Below are 20,889 nucleotides of genomic sequence, written 5' to 3'. Positions count from 1 at the left end.
ATAGCACTATGGTATTCTGATTCTTAAAAATAATACATTATCTAATGTCCATAGCCATACAAGGATAAAAAATGAAATGAGCTTTACTTAAATTGGAAAGATTTCTGTTAAACATTCAGAAGAATGGTATACCTTAGAAAGCTTTAGTATAAGGAAGTTTAAAGGGGAGATTGTCATTGTTTTTCCACTGACATTTTATATAGTCATTTAACTGAAAGAATAAAAGTATATTTAATTATATTAAATATAAAATTTGTTCTACAGCTATAGAGGTAATTATAGTAATGGCTACTTTCTATGCCACATGCTAAACTAACATCTTCAAAAGCATTATCTCATTTATTTCTCAGAACAACCATATGAATAGCTACCATGAAAAACTCCATTTTACAGATGAGAGTGAGAGAAGATAAATAACTTGCTAATAGTCACAAAATGTTCATGGCCACCCATTTAGAATAAATTTAGTCCTGATTTCAGAGCTTGTACTCTTAACCATTTCGCACATTACCTCTCCAAACATTTATGTGTGTGACAGTTGAACTAACCCCTTGTTTCTACTATAGGCTCTCCTGGGGATTGACATACATTTGCTTCATCTTCATTATGTCCATTTTTATGGCTCTGGTCATAACATCAATCCCAATTGTATTTCATACTGGCTTCATGGTGATATTCACACTCTTTAGCTTATATGGCCTTTCTTTGGTGAGTTGGTAAAAGCATATTACCTCTTAACCTGTTTCAGATTACAGATACATGAGCAAATAATGTTTCTTTGGGATATTAGTGTAGTCACTATATTTTCTATCCTATTTTCTATATGTTTTGAGAAAATTTTTGACTATGTGAGAAATCAATGAATATTGCTATTTATGAATCTTCAAGGAAAAATATACCAATCAGACCTCTTTCTTCCTTCAGATAGCATTGGCTTTCCTCATGAGTGTTTTAATAAGGAAACCTATGCTCGCTGGTTTGGCTGGATTTCTCTTCACTGTATTTTGGGGATGTCTGGGATTCACTGTGTTATATAGACAACTTCCTTTATCTTTGGGATGGGTATTAAGTCTTCTTAGCCCTTTTGCCTTCACTGCTGGAATGGCCCAGGTAAGAACATAATTATTTCAAGATTTTATTATTAGATTTTCAAAATATGTTCTTATTCAAGAATTTGGTGCCATATGAAATTTAATAATCAGCCACTCTATGTTTTAAGAAATTCTGCTGTTGAGAAACTAAATAAGAACAACAAAAAAGTTTTATCAAATGGATAAACAAAGCAGGCAGATCATTTGTAAAATCCTAGCAAATTTAAAGAAGAAAAATAATTGCACATTATCTGACCACTGAGAAATATCTGGTTTGTGTCCCCCTTTAAAGAGGCAGTAAAATGTGAGGTTATGAATAACGAGTGAAGCCAGATGGCATGGATAAGGGTCTCATCTCTGTTGCCTACCAGCTGGTGACACTGGGCAAGTCACTTAATCTCTTTAGCCTGTCTTCTGCAGAATGAGGATGTCAGTAGAACCCACCACCTCATGGGGTAAATTTTTAGGATTAATTGTGCTATTATATACATATAGCACTAGTACAGAGCCAGATACATACTATCTAAATGTTAACTCTTATCATTATTATCTTTCTAGTTTTTTCTTCAAGTCTTCAATACGTATTTAATAATTGAATGTTTCTGCAATATCTTATACTTAGAATTTTTATGTTTCTTTAAATGGGCTCCAATTATGTTGCCCACTTCAAGTTTTCCTTCCCAAAGTATGTTATATTTGGTTGCTTGTCCACTTCTCCATATTTTCTTTGTTAAAATACCCATGATTAATGATGCAGTTAACTTCTCTTTTTTGTTTTACTTTCATATATAGCATTTTACAATTTTGTGAGAATACTTATATTTTTTAAAAAGCAACAATACTAATAGCACCTTTACTGTGCATATTTGAAAAGGTATTAAAATATTAATTACATATCTCTAGGTACCACTATTTTTTTAAAAAAATTGTTTTATTTAGTTTTATAAGTTCATCTAACATTTTATTTTTTCTTTTAAATCTCAGATTACACACCTGGATAATTACTTAAGTGGTGTTATTTTTCCTGATCCCTCTGGGGATTCATACAAAATGATAGCCACTTTCTTCATTTTGGCATTTGATACTCTTTTCTATTTGATATTCACATTATATTTTGAGCGAGTTTTACCTGGTAAGTTACTAGTGTGGTTAAAGTTAAATTTAAAGCAATTCTGTTTCTTAAAACATGTATTAATATCTGTTTATTTGTAACTTAAGAAGCATTTCTGATAGTAGAGAAGAAAAAAATTCAAAACAATAGAATTTCCTCATTTCCATTTTACTATTTAATGGTATGAACTGAATTATTTTTAAAAATCATTTTAATTAAAAAGAACTATGTTTATTTTGGTTTTTATCTTTCGTAAAGGTAGGATGTATGTGTGTCGGTATGTGTTTTAGTTGGAGAGAGGGAGGAAAACACTTAAATCACCCATTGAATAATGATGCTTTTTAGTGCCTAAACTGAACTCACTTATGTAAAATAGTTCATTAATTGGTTCTTGTTAATATATGGCTCAAGTATACTTGTTCTTCCGAATCTCAAAAATATGAAGAAGGAAACACAATATGAAGTTAATGGATTATTTCTTATTCTCTCCCTTTTGTCGAAACATCAGCCCAGTAAGAATGCTTTCTATAATGTTATTAAAGGTAATAAAATAGGGGAGGGGCCACAGAGTGAAGGAAGCTCCTAGCCGAATTTTGTAATAACTTTGAGCATGAATTTTCCTGAGCAGAATCGGAAGGGTCCAGGGTGGGGGTTGGTTAGGGGGTTGAACAGGAAATGTAGGTACTAGCACAGAAGCAACAGCCAAAGGTGTGGGCAGATGGGGAGGGCCCAGCCAGGCCTGAGAGCCCTGCTTGCTTTCTCAGCAGGGAGGCTTATAGCCTGGGGCAAGATCTCAGCCTTGCTCACTGGATGCCTGAATATAAACTCAGTGCTGTTGTGGGGGCACAGTGGGAGTGAGACTGGCCTTGCTGACTGTGTGGGAGCTGGGTGAGGCCTGTCACTCCTGGCTTTCCCCCACTTTCCTGGCTATCTGTATGATGCAGCAGAAGTAGCCATAATTCGCCTGGGAACATAACGCCGTTGGTCTGAGAACCACCCTCCCCCCGCCCGCAAACCTGTCGCCCACAGTGGTCACAGCAAGCCCCACCCAAGGAAAGTCTGAGCTCACACATCTAACCCTGCCCTGACCTGATGGTTTTTATTCTCCCCCCTCCGCTGGTAGCTAAAGACAAAAGACACAAACTCTTGGGAGCTCTATGGCCCCACCCATATCCTGAGAAACCAGAGTACTTATCCTGGCCACTGTAGGGCGCTACAGCAGCTGGTGCTGTCTTGAAAGTTCCACCTCCTGGTTGGAGGCCAACCAACTCAAGCCATTACACAGTCATAACAGAACAGTCCTGCACCAAAGAAGGAGAAAACAACAGATAATTCTACCACTTGCAACACCCTGGCTAACCAGAGGTCCTGAGTCTGTCCACGTGGCAACTTCACTTCTAGCATAACCAGCATTCTAGAAAACCAGCATGATGAATAGCATAGTACCTCACATCTCAATACCCACATTGAATGTAAATGGCCTAAATGTGCCACTTAAAAGATACAGAATAGCAGAATGAATAAAAATTCACCAACCAAGTATCTGCTGTCTTCAAGAGACTCACCCAACACATAAGGACTCACATAAACTTAAGGTAAAGGGGTGGGAATAGATATTCCATGCAAATGGACACAGGAGTAGCTATTCTTATATCAGACAAAAAGACTTTAAAGCAACAACAGTTAAAAAAGACAAAGAGGGACATTATATAATAATAAAAGGACTAGTCCAACAGGAAAATGTCACAGTCCTAAATCTGTGTGCACCTAATACTGGAGCTCTCAAATTTATAAAAGCAATTACTACTAGACCTAAGAAATGAGATAAATGGCAACACGATAATAGTGGGGGACTTTGATACTCCACTGACAGCACTGAACAGGTCATCAAGATAGAAAGTTAACAAAGAAACAATGGTCTTAAAGTATACCCTGAACTTAACAAATATTTACAGAATATTCTACCCAACAACTGCAGAATATGCATTCTGTTCATCAGCACATGGAACATTCTCCAAGATAGACCATATGATAAGCAACAAAACAAGTCTCAATAAATCAACATTATATCAAGCACTGTCTCAGACCACAGTGGAACAAAATTGAAAATCAACTCCAAAAGGAGCCCTCAGAACCATGCAAACACACGGAAATTAAATAACCTGCTCCTGAATGATTGTTCGGTCAACAATGAAATAAAAATGGAAATTTAAAAATTCTTTCAACCTAATGATAATAGTGACACAACTTATCAAAACCCCTGCGATACAGAAAAAGCAGTGCTAAGAAGAAAGTTCATGGCATAAAATACCTACATCAAAAAGTCTGAAAGAGCACAAATAGACAATCTAAGGTCACACCTCAAGGAACTGGAGAAACAAAAACAAACCAAACCCAAACCCAGCAGAAGAAAAGAAATCCCCAAGATCAGAGCAGAACTAAATGAAATTGAAACAAAAAATACAAAAAATAAATGAAACAAAAAGCTGGTTCTTTGAAAAGTTGAACAAAATTGATAGACCATTAGCAAGATTCACCAAGAAAAGAGAGAAGATCCAAATATGCTCAATTTGGAATGAAATGAGAGATATTACAACTGATAACACAGAAGTACAAAAGATCATTCAAGGCCACTATGGACACCTTTATGTGCAAAAACTAGAAAACCTAGAGGAGATGGATAAATTCCTGGAAATATGCAATCCTTCAAGATTAAACCAGGAAGAAATAGAAACCCTGAACAGACCAATAACAAGCAGTGAGATTGAAATGGTAATTAAAATACTCCCCCCTGCCCCTAAAGAGTCCAGGAACAGATGGATTCATAGATGAATTCTGTCAGACACTCAAAGAAGAATTGGTACCTATCCTATTGACACTATTTCAAAAGATAGAGAAAGAGGGAATCCTCCCTAAATCATTCTATGAAGCCAGGATCACCCTAATACCAAAACCAGGAAAGGGCATAACAAAAAAAGAAAACTACACACCAATATCTCTGATGAACATTAGTTGCTATCAACCAACGAGTGGATAAAGGAAATGTGGTGTATATATATATATGATGTATATATATGATATATATATACCATAGGATACTACTCAGCCATTAAAAAGGAATGAAATAATGACATTATTTAAAGCTGGTTCCCTATTTTTGCAATTGCAAATTGTGCTGCAATAAACATTCATATGCAAGTGTCTTTTTCATGTAGTGATTTCTTTTCCTCTGGGTGGATAACTAGTAGTAGGATTGCTGGATCAAAGGGTAGTTCCACTTTTAGCTCTTTAAGGAATCTCCATACTGTTTTCCATAGTGGTTGTACAAGTTTACATTCCCACGAGCAGTGTAAATGTGTTCCCTTCTCACGACATCTGTGCCAACATCTATTCTTTTTTGATTTTTTAAATTATGGCCATTTTGCAGGAGTAAAGTGGTATTGCAAAAATATGGGACCAGCCCAAATGCCCATCAATCAATGAGTGGGTAAAGGAAATATGGCATATATATATATATATATATATATGGCATAAATACGTGGCATATATATATGTATATATATGCCATTGTATATGTATACATATATATAATGAAATACTACTCATCCATAAGAAGGAATGAAATAATGGCATTTTCAGCAACCTGGATGGAGTCAGAGACCATTATTCTAAGTGAAGTTAACTCAGGAATGGAAAACCAAACATCATATGCTCTTGCTTATAAGTGGGAGCTCAGCTATGAGGATGCAAAAGCATGTGAATAATATAATGAACTTTGGGGACTTGGAGGGAAGGATGAGGGGTTGAAGGATAAAAGACTACACATTGGATGCAGTGTACACTGCTCAGGTGATGTGTACACCAAAATCTCAGAAATAACCACTAAATAATTTACCCATGTAACCAAATATCACCTGTTCCCTCAAAACTATTGAAATAATAATAATAATAAAGTAATAGCATAAGCTCTACAGATGGCTTTTAAATGACTATAAAATTTGTAGATAGCGTGTGCACATATAATCCTAAAACCTAATGTACAGTCATGTGCTGCATAACAATGTTTTTGTCAGCGATGGACTACAGACACCACGGTGGTCACAGAAGATCATAATCCCATATTTTTACTGTACCTTTTCTATGTTTAGATATGATAAGATAGAGATACCATTGTGTTACAATTTCCTACAGTATAGAGTACAGTAACATGCTGTACAGGTTTGTAGTCTAGGAGCCATGGGCTACCACATAGCCTAGGTGTGTAGTAGACTATATTATTAGGTTTGTAGAGTGCACAATGACAAAATGACACATTTCTCAGAAGGTATCACCATTGTTCAGTGACACGTGACTGTACTTATTTAGCTCCATAAAAAATCTATGTTTTCCTCACACATAATTTCTTACATGTCAGAATCTGACTATTACTGTTATTTTCAAACCCTACTTATTTTAGTATATTCATCTGATTTCTAATTCAGGTATTTTATTTGAAAAATATTTATAGCTTTCTTCTAGACTTATTTTATATTTGCTTAATCTTTATTGTACTATCGTTTACAGTTTAGTCCCTATGCTTCTTACTGGCAAATAATACAATTTTCCAATTTCATGATGTAACATGTTCATATGAGTAATTTCTTATGTATGTGGCAAATTGGCTTCAAAATTACTTTGAAAAATTATTCCTGTGAAGAAATGAATTGAATTCTCTAATTAGATAAAGTTTCTTCTTTTGACTAAAGAGCAGCATGTAGCATACATAACCCAAATAAAATTATCTTAACATGTTGCCCTAACTTATTACAGATCACAGTGAAAGCACTCTCATATTTGATAATTTAAAAAATTACTTTAATGTTATTTTTCAAACAGGCAAAATGGAACTTGAAATCCCAAACCTTGTCTACTTCTGTATGCACTCATTCTGTCACTTATACATATGGCAAGAGCATTAAAAACACCCTGTTCTTTAAATTCTTTTTATTTGTTTTGAAGATAGGGTCTCCCTGCTACCCAGGCTGAAGTGGAGTGGTGCCATCATAGCTCACTGCAGCCTTCACCTCCTAGGTTCAAGCTATCTTCCCACCTCAGCCTCCTCTGTAGCTGGGACCACAGACATGTGCCACCACACCAGACTAACTTTTTTTAAATTTTTTTTGTAGAGGTGGGGTCTTGCTATGTTGCCCAGGCTGGCCTCAAACTCCTGGCCTCAAGGGATCCTCCCACCTTGGCCACCTAAAGTGCTGGGATTACAAATGTGAGCCACTGTGCCTGGCATCTAAATTCTTAAAAGTGTCCTTCAACTAATTGGTTTAGGCTCTACTCTACTTTCTCATTGCTTTCTTCCTTTTGGAATCTCTTGTTTTATCCTTTGTCCATCATTCGTTATCCTTTATAATATAAATCAAATTAATTTTCTTTAGCCCCCAAAGCCCAGGAAGCTAGCAGACAAAATGAGAATTCTTTGTAGTGGGTAGAGGAAGAAATAAGTTGTATATTCCCAAAGTTAAATTTTTTCTGTTTTGTAATTCTGTGCCATACTAAATTTTTGGTTTTCTGTAGTAAACATAATTTTTTTCCTAATACATTCTTTCTTTTTTTTTGAGACAGAGTCTCGCCCTGTCCCCTCAGACTGGAGTGCAGTGGCGTGATCTTGGTCGCTGCAAGCTCCACATCCCGGGTTCACGCCATTCTCCTGCCTCAGCCTCCCGAATAGCTAGGACTACAGGCACCTGCCACCACGCCCAGCTAATTTTTTTGTATTTTTAGTAGAGATGGGCTTTCACCGTGTTAGCCAGGATGGTCTTGAACTCCTGACCTCTTGATCTGCCCACCTCAGCCTCCCAAAGTGCTGGGATTACAGGCGTGAGCCACCGCGCCTGGCCTCCTAATACATTCTTATAAAATTTAATTAGTAATTCACTGTCTCTATACTTTATTGACCACAAAACCTTTTTTAAAATAATTTAATTGCCAAAAACTTGATATATTTACCATGTACACATGATGTTTTGAAATAGTATACATTGTGAACTTAGTCAAATCTAGCTAATTAACATATCCATTACCTCATATACTTACTCTTTGTGGTGAGAACACTTAAAATCTACTCTCTTAGCAATTTTCAAAATACGTTGTTATTAGCTATAGTCAACATGTTGTACAATGGGTCTCTTGAGTTTATTCCTCCTATCTAACTAAAATTTTGTATCCTTTGACTAACAAACATCTTCCCAACCTCACCAATCCCTGCTCTCTCTCCACTCACTGCCAGGCCCTGGTAGCCAAGATTCTATTCTTTATTTCAGTTTGTTCCACTTTTTAGATTCTACATATAAATGAGATCATATGGTATTTATATTTCTGTATCTGGCTTACTTAACATAATGTATCTCCAGGTTCATGCATATTGTCACAAATGACAAAATTTCCTTCCTTTTTTTACAAGCTAAATAGTATTCTATTGTATATATATATATGTATCTCACAATTTCTTTATCCATTTATCCATTGATGGACACTGAGTTTGTTGTTTTCATATCTTGACTATTGTGAATAATGCTACAACGAATATGGGAGTGCAGATATCTCTTCAATGTAATGGCTTCCTTCCCTTAGGATGTATACCAGAAGTGTAATTGCTCAATCATGGGGTAGTTCTATTTTTACCTTTTTGGGAACCTCCATCATGTTTTTCATAATGGTTGTACTAATTTACATTTTCACCAACAGTGGCAAGGCTTCCCTTTTCTCCACATCGTTGCCAACACTTTTTACCTTTCATCTTTTCGATAGCATCCCTTGCAAGAGATGTGAGGTGCTATCACGTTATGGTTTTAATTTGCATTTCCCTGATGATTAGTGATGTTGAGTACTTTTTCATATTCTTCTTGGCCATTTTTATGTCTTCTTTTTAGAAATGTTTATTTAGGTCCTTTGCTCGTTTTCAAATTGGGTTATTTTTTCTTACTATTGAGTTTGCTGTATATTTTGTATATTAACCTCTTATCAGATGTATCATTTGCAAATATTTTCTAATTACTCTGTTGATTCCTTTCCTGGCTGTGCAAAAGCTTTTTAGTTTGATGTAATCCCATGTGTCTACTTTTGTTTTGTTGCTCATGCTTCTGGGGTCCTATCCAAAAAAAATCATTGCCCAAACCAGTGTCATGAAGCTCCCCTCTCCCCCGTTTCCTTCTAGTAGTTTTACAGTTTCAGGTTTTACTTTTAAGTCTTTACTCCATTTTGAGTTGATTTTTGTAGAGATGTTCCTCAACTTATGATGGCATTTCATCCCAATAAATCTATTGAAAAGTTGAAAAATCATAAGTTGAAGCTTTGCAAGTTGGGACCAATTTGTATATGATGTGAGACAGAGTCTACATCAAACTAAAATGCTTTTGCACAGACAGGAAACAATCTCTCATTTCCTCAAGTGGTGAGTATCTCTTTTCATGCTGTGCTGCCTGACAGGTTGGGGAGGGGTGGCACAGGTATTGTAAAACTGTCCTTTCTGCCCTCTTCAATGCATCTTTTCTTACTTCTGATCTACTACACTCAGGTGCTGTACTCTGTCAGCTGGTTTCCTTAGCGCTTGTGAAGGTATTTTTGAGTGTGGATAGTCGTTTCAAGTTAATGTTTCTGCTGGGGAACAAGTGCTGAGAAGTCCTATTCCACACCTTATTGATGTCTGCTGTACCAACTTCATTTTTTTCCTTTAAATGATGCCTCTGAGCATGTCAGGGGACAAATTTTACATAGAATATATTGTTTAAAAGAAAAGTATTATTCTAGAATCACATTTTCTGTGTCATTTGTGTCTACCTAATTTCTGGAGGTCCTAAATTTAATGTAGTTTCTACAACATGATGATGGGTTTTTAAGCTTTAATAAGAGCAATAATGTTCTTTGTTCACAGACATTGTATGCTCAAATTCCGTCTACTATGAAGCTCAATTATAACAGTTAGCTATAAAGATAGAAACGCCAGACTTATGGTAATTCTAGGGATATTACATTTGTGCTTTTACCATTTCCGCTTCATGATCTTCTGTTGTGATTAGAATTACAAGTTTTACATCGAACTGAGAGCTTTTTGATAATTAATATGGTAACACAAATTCCTCATCTCTAGACTTTAATTAGCTTTTAATAGGCAACATTTTCATGTTTCTTTAAGTCCTTCACTTATTCATAGTCATCTTGTTTTTCTTTTCCAATATTCCCCCAGCCCCACTGCCCAGAAGTACAAGTAATCTTTAAACCTGGGAAAATTGAATTTGACTTTTTCTTTTCAATTCCTGTTTGTATAATCTATAATTTTAATAATCAGCTTTTAGTTCATTATTTAGTCCAGAACACACATCTTAGAGGTGCCAAAACAGTGATCTAGAGAAGTTGCATGACTGGCCAAGAACACATTTAGCAGAATTTGGACTAGAACTTTGAAACTCTGACCTAATGCTCTTTCTTTTTAAATATTAATAGAATTGAATATTTTATTGTTTATTCTGTTTTGTTTCCCTAGAATGTAGATCCCCACAAGGGAAGAGAGATTTGCTTTTTATGACACTGATGCATCACAACAGTGTTTGGCACCTAGTAGATGCTCAATAAATTCCCAGCAAATTAAATAAATGCATATATGTGCCTTTCCATTTGAACTTTATTCAGGATGAACAAAGTGTTTTTCCATCTAGAGGCTACGTTGTATATAGGAGGCTCTCAATAAATATTTGATGAAGTAAGGCAAGAATGAACTCTTTTTCTCTCTCAGCTTCAAATTAAAATTCTTTTTTAAAGTCCTTACATTTGATTAAATTTCACTTACCTTTAGTTGGGTATAATACATATTTTTAAATCTAATTTATTTATTTATTTTTTTGAGACAGGGTCTCACTGTGTCACCCAGGCTGGAGTGCAGTGGTACAATCTCAGCTCACTGCAACCTCTGCCTCCCAGACTCAAGCAATCTTCCCACCTCAGCCTCCCCAGTAGCTGGAACTACCAGCATACACCACCACACCCAGCTAATTTTGGTAATTTTGTAGATACGGGGTTTTGCCATGTTATCCAGGCTGGTCTCAAACTCCTGGCCTCAAGCCATTTAGCTGTCTTGGTCTCCCAAAGTGCTGGGATTTCAGGCGTGAGCCACTGTGCCTGGTCAATCTAAATTTTTATAAGCATCTTTCAAATCTTTATTTTTAGACCAGATTATATGTAAATGTTTTTACACTTATAATTCTTTTACTGAACCAAAACAAGCCAAGAATTGCTAATGGTATCTGTACCAATTAGACATCAGGTTTAATCTACTTATCCATTTAAAATGTAACTGCTTATTGAAGCCTACGATGGGTTAAACAGTCTGAGTCTTCAAGGCTTTTGCAGTTAGCATTGGAAATACTTATGTAAATTGGTAGTTAAATGTAGTGTAAGAAGTGTAATAAGAGGATACCACAAGGTTCCATGAGAGGGTAAGTTCTAGGGTTGTCAAATTAGAAAAGGCATGGAGGAAACACCTCAAATTGCATTTAGAGGATAGGTAAGTTTATCTTGTGGAGAAGAGTCTTAAAAACAAATCATCTTAAAGAGTCTTGAAAACACATTTTGTCCACAGCCATATTGTCAACAGCATGTATGCCCAGCAATACATTTTAATTTTCTTCCTTTCTATATCCTTTCCTATGTGACAACAGTTATCCAGCCATATAGTCACCAGCATGTATGCCCAGCAACGTGAAATAGTATATCATAAGGGAAATTAAAAATCGTTTGGCAGAGCTGGTGCATAGTAGGAGTCTGTGATGTAGAAATTATTAACCAGTTTACAATAATTACCGGGAGATTTTTCCAAATGTACATGGCACAGGACAATATAGCATGTAAAGATCCCTGAGATTCTGAGGCTTGTCTCCAATTAAGCCCCTCTATAGGTGCCTGGTGATAATTTTCACTTGATAGGGAATGTACAGAATTTTGGACTGTGTCCTCTTGGGCAACTCAAGTATTGGTGATGATCTGTGACAAAATTTTCACCTTGTCAGATAAGAGAAAGAATGTGAAATTTATTTATATACCTTAATTCTTCAATTTGAAATTGTCTTCTCTATTGTGAGATCGTAGCTTTTCTCTATCTGTATTTTGTAGTGAAAATATCATTTTATTTTTGCAGTGATGGTTATAGCATAGCAGATAGGCTTTTAAACTATCCTTAACACAATATATTTGTTTCTTGAACTATCGTTTGTACAAAAAATCCAAAAGCATTAGAACGACTGGTGCAAAAAATGGAGACAGACTGAAGTAGTAGTGTATGTAGGCTCTTTCACTGGTGAGATTTGCCTTTTAGGAAGCTCTCTCTGGCAGCTGCATGAGGAATGGGCTCAAAGCAGGTGGATACTAATCTGTTTGAGAGGATCAAATTAAGATGTCATTGTAATGCAGAGGGGAGAACAGATTCACGAGGTTCTTAGGTAATAGAAATTTGATTTGGTGGTTAATTATATAGAAGTTGGGGGAAGTGAGAGGGAAAAGAGATGAGGATGGCTCACTGGTTTCCGGCTTTGGCTACTAGGGGTGAGGCACTGACCAGGACAGGCAATAACTACAGTAGTAGCAAAACAAGAATATAAAACATTAGTTTGATTTTTGATATGTTTTTAAAAATACTATAATTTCTATGAATAAAATGAATTCATTTTTGAATTTTAATTTGTTTCCCCTTCTAAAATTTTTTCTTTGTTTTTTCATAGTGTAATTTCTCTTTTTGGCTAGTTCAACTCTAGATCTGTTTACATATTTTCATCTTTGAACATTTCTTCTCTCCCACATAATATCTCTAAAACTGCAATACTATTTACATTTCTCTTGTCAAAGAATTTCTATCTATAACTTTTCCATTCTTTCCCATATATTTTTCTACATGTCATCAACATCTTTTGCTTTCATACATCAAGAAGTTTATATGTTGTGTCTCTTCTTCCTTAGCTCTTCTTTTGCTCAGCTCCATCCCCCTACATTATATTAGCTTTCAGTAACAGCTTGCAGTGAAATATTACATGTGAAAATTCTGTATTTTTAATTATCCTACAGTTTCTGAAAAATCTTTTAAATTTCCCCCTCTTACCACCAATAAATTCCTATTTTGTGGATATATCATTAAAACACCATCTCAATTATTTTCTTTCCTTCTTTAGATCTGCACTTGTATTTTCTACTCTAATAGATATAAGTCCATTTAACTGTCAAGCCATTTTTAATTGATTATACATAGAGCCCCTTCTACCTGAGAATGAGATGAACTATCTCTTGATAAAGATCCCTGTATAATTCCAGGTCGTAAAAAGTTAAAGAATTATCTATGTATTTGGTTGAAAAAAATTTATATAAAATAAAACATGAGAAGACTTGCAGCAGAAACAATTTAATCTGTGCTTATTTAATTTTTCTAATGAATTAAAAAAATTCCCCATGCTTCCTACATCTGATCCTTTAATTTTAATTTTCTTCCTTTCTATGTCCTTTTCCTATTTGACAGCAGTTGTCCAGCCTTACGTCTACCTTAACATTCTTAATATGTTCATTTTTGTGCTTTTGTTGTATTCTTAGGACTTGGAAAAAAGTTCTCTTTTATTTTACAGTGAATTATATACTCACTATTTTCAATATTAGTTTTTTTCTATATTATCAAAATAATATATCTTCATATGCTATGGCAGGATCAGCTTACACATCTCTTTTTTTAGCATCCAAATGTCTGGAAATCCAAAAAGTGAAGTTCTTGATGTTTGATATGATTCCCTACAGCTAGAACTGTATTCCCTTTCATGAGCTCTTTTATTTTTGTCAATCATAGCTGATAACTTATCGAAAGCCACAGCACTGTCTTAACTTTAATGCACCTGTAATGCTTTATTTTTAACATTATAGCCGGGCGCGGTGGCTCACGCCTGTAATCCCAGCACTTTGGGAGGCCGAGGTGGGCGGATCGCCTGAGGTTGGGAGTTCGAGACCAGCCTGGCCAGCATGGTGAAACCCTGCCTCTAATAAAAATACAAAAATTAGCCGGGCGTGGTGGCAGGTGCCTGTAATAGCTACTTGGGAAGCTGAGGCAGGAGAAATCGCTTGAACCTGGGAGGCGGAGGTTGCAGTGAGCCAGGATCGTGCCATTGCACTCCTGCCTGGGCAACAGAGCGTGACTGTCTCAAAAAAAAAATTATAAATATAAATGCCCAAGATAAATAACTTAAGTTCAAAATTGATATCAAGTAAAGGACAGATGTCCCTTTTTATTGGTGTGGTATAATTGATGCAATATGTAATTGTATCTTAATTAATTAGATAAAGATGGCCATGGGGATTCTCCATTATTTTTCCTTAAGTCTTCATTTTGGTCCAAACATCAAAATACTCATCATGAAATCTTTGAGAATGAAATAAATCCTGAGCATTCCTCTGATGATTCTTTTGAACCGGTGTCTCCAGAATTCCATGGAAAAGAAGCCATAAGGTAACTAAGAAATTACATGACTATGTACACTTATAGGTAAAAGCTTAGTAAATGAAGCTGCAGGTCAAATGTTGATATAGATTATGTGTTCTTTTCTTTTTATTATTTCTCTGCCATCATCCTAAATTCCTCTCATTCACCATTTTCAAAGTGAATACTGTTGATACTATCAACAGTAAAATTTAAGAGACCTATCATTTTCTTGCCTCTCATCTTCTGTCTTCCATATTACCATCTCCCACTACTTATACTCCCTCTCTGCTTTGTCTTCTAACACACACATGGCTATGTTATGTATATGTATACATATGCAGTATATAAGTATATATTATACACGTTTTTCAAACTTAGACTATCTTCCCATAGGGAGTATAGGGACTGAAATTTTGAAGTCAAAAGGTCTCTTCACAATTTAATAGCTTTGTGACTTTCAGTTAAACTATATGATCTAGCTAAGCTTCTTTTTCATTCATTTCTAAGAATATATGGCCAGGTACAGGGGCTCACACCTGTAATCCCAGTACTTTTGTAGGCTCAGATGGGCGGATCACTTGAGCTCAGGAGTTTGAGACCAGCCTGAGCAACATGGTGAAACCCTGTCTTTACAAAAAATACAAAAATTAGCCAGGCATGGTGGTGCATGCCTGTAGTCCCAGCTACTGGGGAGGCTGACGTGGGAGGATGGCTTGAGCCCAAGAGGTGGAGTTTGCAGTGAGCCAGTATGGCGCCACTTGCACTCCAGCCTGGGCGACAGACCCAGACCCTGTCTCAGAAGTAAATAAATAAATAGAATAGAATGCCTCTCTTTCATCTTTAATAATATAAATAATCCATAAGATAATTAAGCATATATGCCTGTTACATAATAGAAACTGCATAAATGTTAGTTGTATATTCAAACTGGTTTGATTGACTGAAAGTAAACAAATAAGAAATAAAGCAGGGAGAGCCATCAGTAAAATATTCTTCTATAATTTAGTGCATACTTCCCTAGGTATTTGCTTATTTTATTCAAGATTTTTGGGCAGTATTCTTAAGTGACATTCTATTTGTGTGAAGTTATCTTTTTAAAAGTATATTTTCAGGAGACAGTAGATCATAGTGATTATGATGTAGTCTGTAGGTTTAAACCAACTGGTTTGAATCCTGGCTTTGCCCCTTATTAATTTCAGCTAAAGTATTAACCTCCTATGCCTCAGTTTCTTCATCTTAAAAATGTACATAACAATAATACACAATTTGTCATAAAGAGTCAACGAGCTATCACATGTAAAGCTTTTACATGGCCCATTGCTAGGTGTTCAATAAATATTAGCTGTTAGGAATATCCCAAATATACTAAATCAGTTAGACCTATCTCAGTTCATGTTATTTTGAAACAGATATGTAAAAGGTGATTGGTGAAATTATCTGGGAGCAGTGGGAAATGAGGAAGGAGACAACAGGAAAAGGAGAATACTATAACCTAATATGAAAAGATCAAGGTGAAAGTTCTCTATTCCCTGGAGTTGAGGAAATTTCTCAAATTCTATAATTTTTAGTAGTCTTTCAAGTCCTATCTCCTGCATGAAAACTTTTATAGCTATTCTGTAGCTATAGTTTATCACTTTCTTTGGTATTAATTCTTATAGTAATTACGTTGACAACAGAAAATTTAGTATTGTTGCACATAACAAATTAAATTAGGACTAAATTATATTATTTCCTCTTTTGTCAGGCCGAAAGCTCGTCTTTTAGGACATGGTTCAATAAATGCCCAGGATCATGAGTTTGATCCATATTAATCCAGTGAACAATGGAGATGGGTGTTGTTGTATAGTATGAAGAGCGGTTATTTAGGTCTCCTAAGTGGTTGATGCTAGTCATCCTATTCAGTGGTCTTGGGTCTAATTTGCCCTTACGACATTAATATGAATTGAGTGTACTCTCAGATAATTGTGACAGTTCTAGCCTGTCTAAACCTGCATACAGTGTCATCCACCTTGATATTCCCTCTATATGTACCTAGAGATAGAAGAAACATCCTATAGGAAGTGGCCTAACATGCCTGAAACCAGCAACTCTTTGATCATTCTGGACCAGACTGTTCCTATTGACAAATTAATTACTTTGTTAACTTATTCATCATTAATCAGTCCCTCTGCTAGAATTAGGATACAGAGATTAATGATAGTCTTTAACCTCAGGAAGTACAGAGTCTAAGGAAATAGATACTAAAATAGATAACTGATAAAAGAAGTAGTAGAGCTGAACACAGAGAATTAAAAGAAAGAAGGATCATCCAACCTAGTGTAGTGTATTGGGGAAAGTCAAAAGGAGGTGACTCTTAAGGTGAGTCTTATGAAAGAGAAAGGTCTTGGTCATATAAAGTATGGTGGGGTATGTGAAGGTCCTTCCACACAGGGGATATGGCATAAGCCACCTAGTAGAGCAAGACACAGTGTGTATGTATAGGGAACACAAGGAACTAACATTTCTGACCTTAAAGTACAAGAAAAGAGAGAGGTTAACTTTAAGAGGTAGGGACCAAATCTGATCATGGAAGATTTTGCTTGCCAAGGTAAGGAGATTAGGCTATCCTGTATAGTGTGGGGAATCACTGAATGATTTTAAGGAGGCAAATTAGGTAACCAGAACTTTGATAGATCACTTTGGCAGCTTTATGAAGAATGGATTTGAGGGTGACACAACTGGAGAAATGGAAATATTTACGATATTTTACCAGTCTAGGTCTGGTCAGGAAAAGTGAGTTGCTGGAAATATTGTGGGAGTAAAGGAGTTTAATACAGGGATTAGGGATTCACAAATGTACAAGAGTTAGAGGAGAGAAGGTTAAGTTACAACCAGAAAGTCAGGAAATAGCCACTGAGGACCTTAGCCTGATGCACAGAAATGGGTGTTTTTCAAGAAGTTTGTCAGTATACTGCTGCAAATGTCAGGGATTTTCTGGGAAATCTCTCACCAGTTATCTCAATCTGCAGTAGCAAAGCAGTCCTTGTCAAGAAGTCTGAGAAGCTGCTGCAAACCTCGAGCCTGCGTATATGCTTGGCTCACGTGACCCGAGAATAATGACCTTGCTTCATTTCTGCTCTCCAAATCTTGCCCAAGTTCTTCTCATTAGCAAAATCTGATACTGAAAGGAGGGTTCCGTGAAATGTAGTCTCTGATATGTCCTCCGCATTGCAGAAGGAAAGAGACTGTTGCTGATAGACAAGGGACAATTAAAAATAAAGCACAGAGGTCATAGCCCTGGTTGAGGTAAAAGATGACAAGAGCCTGGGCAAGAAGGTACAAGAAAAGTAGTAAAGAGATAAATTCAAATAGATTTATAAAGTTAAATTCATAAATTCTTGAAGTTAAATTGTAATAATTTTGTAGGTCACAGGATGGGGTGAAAAAGGGAGAGAGAGAGAGTTAAGGATGCCTCTCAGGCTCTTAGCTTGAGTTCCTGGGTAGATAGTAGAAATTCTAACTGAGATAGAGAATGGAAGTGGGCCAGTTTAGAGGAAAATATAACGCGTTCAGTTTGATATCCAAGTGTAGATATATAGTAAAAAGCAGAATATCTGAAACTTTGAAGAAATCTCTAAAACACAAATTTGGGAATCATTAGAATTTAGGTAGGAGTTGAAGCCATGAGAGTGGGTAAGATTGTATGGCAAAGGTTTGAGAATAAGAAAAATAGTTGGCCAAGTATAAAATCCAATTTAAGGAGTCCATAAAGTACGCCAAAACGGAATAGTAAGAGGAAGATGTGGAACCAAAGTGTAGAAGCCAGGGAGTTAGAGACTTAAGAAAACAAAAGAGTGAGTAATAGTTTAAAACAGTGATGAAGTATATCAAATAAGGACTAAAAAGTGTTCATTAGATTTGGTAATTAGAATGGTCTTTGGTGAATTTCATTGGGAATAGTTTTTTGTGGAGTAGTATAGTGAGAAGCTATGTTGTCTTAGGTTGGGAAATAAATGTGGGATAAAGCAATGGAAATAGGGAGTAAAGATTATTATTTTGACAAATTTGCCTGTGAAAGATAATGATTGAGAGGGATTCAGGATTGAGGGAAAGCCTCTCTCCCTTTTTTCTTTCTCTCCCTTCCTTCTTTCCTTCTTTTTTTTTTCAATTTTAGCTTTCCCTTATTTATTTGATAACTTAGAGAAATAGCTGGAATATATGAAATGGCAAGTTTGATAAGAGTATTAGCAGGTCTGTGTAAATCTCTTTTGGGAGTGGTCAGGGGAGGGCTTTTATTACTGCCCTCCTTACATCCCACTGAGAGTGATACCCTTTACTGTGAAGTTCAGGCTTAGTTATGAACTGTAATCTGTGTTATTAATACTAGAAAATGCATTTACATGAAAATTACTTCATCTTCTTTCAGAATCAGAAATGTTATAAAAGAATATAATGGAAAGACTGGAAAAGTAGAAGCATTGCAAGGTAAAAAGAAAAACTCCCTCTCCCTCTCCCTCTCCCCCTCCCCCTCCCTCTGTCCACGGTCTCCCTCTGATGCCAAGCGGAGGCTGGACTGTAGTGCCGCCATCTCGGCTCACTGCAAACTCCCTGCCTGATTCTCCTGCCGAGTGCCTGCCGAGTGCCTGGGATTGCAGGCGCGTGCTGCCACGCCTGACTGGTTTTCGTATTTTTTTGGTGGAGACGGGGTTTCGCTGTGTTGGCCGGGCTGGTCTCCAGCTCCTAACCACGAGTGATCTGCTAGCCTCGGCCTCCCGAGGTGCCGGGATTGCAGACGGAGTCTCGCTCACTCAGTGCTCAGTGTTGCCCAGGCTGGAGTGCAGTGGCGTGATCTCGGCTCGCTACAACCTCCACCTCCCAGCCGCCTGCCTTGGCCTCCCAAAGTGCCGAGATTGCAGCCTCTGCCCGGCCGCCACCCCGTCTGGGAAGCGAGGAGCGTCTCTGCCTGGCTGCCCATCATCTGGGATGTGAGCAGCCCCTCTGCCCGGCCTCCCAGTCTGGGAAGTGAGGAGCGCCTCTTCCCGGCCACCATCCCGTCTAGGAAGTGAGGAGCGTCTCTGCCTGGCCACCCATCGTCTGAGATGTGGGGAGCGCCTCTGCCCCGCCGCCCATCATCTGGGATGTGAGGAGCGCCCTTGCCCGGCCGCGACCCCGTCTGGGAACTGAGGAGTGTCTCTGCCCGACCGCCACCCTGTCTGGGAGATGAGCGTCTCTGCCCGGCCACCCCATCTGAGAAGTGAGGAGCCCCTCCGCCCGGCAGCCACCCTGTCTGGGAAGTTAGGAGCATCTCCGCCCGGCAGCTGCCCCCTCCAGGAGGTGGGGGGCAGCCCCTGGCCAGCCGCCCAGTCCGGGAGGGAGGTGGGGGGCAGCCCCCACCCGGCAGCCGCCCCGTCTGGGAGGTGGGGGGCCCCTCTGCCCGGCCGCCACCCCCTCTGGGAGGTGTACCCAGCAGCTCATTGAGAACGGGCCATGATGACGATGGCGGTTTTGTCCAGTGGAAGAGGGGGAAGTGTGGGGAAAGGAAAGAGAAATCAGATTGTTGCTGTGTCTGTGTAGAAAGAAGTAGACATGGGAGACTCCATTTTGTTCTGTACTAAGAAAAATTCTTCTGCCTTGGGATGCTGTTAATCTATGGCCTTACCCCCAACCCCCTTGCTCTCTGAAACATGTGCTGTGTCCACTCAGGGTTAAATGGATTAAGGGCGGTGCAAGATGTGCTTTGTTAAACAGATGCTTGAAGGCAGCATGCTCCTTAAGAGTCATCACCACTCCCTAATCTCAAGTACCCAGGGACACAAACACTGCGGAAGACCACAGGGTCCTCTGCCTAGGAAAGCCAGAGACCCTTGTTCACATGTTTATCTGCTGACCTTCCCTCCACTATTGTCCTATGACCCTGCCAAATCCCCCTCTCTGAGAAACACCCAAGAATGATCAATAAATACTAAAAAAAAAAAAAAAAAAAGAAAAACTTCATTGTTTGATAATGTTTCAAATTAAAACACAAAAACATTTCTGTGATGTGAAAATATCATTATTGTGGAAAATTAGAGAATAAAGAGAAAACAAAAAAATTAAAATATGTTTCTGCCATGAGGGATAATTACCAATAATATATTATCTTTTTTGTATATATACATTTATATATAAAATATTTTTTCAACAATAGGAATACACTGTTTATACCGGTTTATAATCTCTGA

At 37.4% G+C, this 20,889-nt stretch overlaps 1 protein-coding gene across 1 annotated transcript in view; it reads left to right on the top strand.

Moving 5' to 3' along the window:
• ABCA10 (ATP binding cassette subfamily A member 10) overlaps positions 1 to 20,889 on the top strand; it is a 79,984-nt gene that overhangs the window by 11,887 nt on the left and 47,208 nt on the right. The window contains 5 exon segments of the mRNA XM_034942790.3: positions 567 to 708; positions 925 to 1,110; positions 2,076 to 2,223; positions 14,548 to 14,716; positions 19,095 to 19,153. Of these exon segments, the coding sequence (XP_034798681.3) occupies positions 567 to 708; positions 925 to 1,110; positions 2,076 to 2,223; positions 14,548 to 14,716; positions 19,095 to 19,153 (704 nt within the window).

Source organism: Pan paniscus, chromosome 19 (genome assembly GCF_029289425.2).
Source record: "Pan paniscus chromosome 19, NHGRI_mPanPan1-v2.0_pri, whole genome shotgun sequence".
In the NCBI taxonomy this organism is placed as follows: Eukaryota; Metazoa; Chordata; class Mammalia; order Primates; family Hominidae; genus Pan; species Pan paniscus.
This window is presented reverse-complemented; position numbering and strand designations above follow the sequence as displayed.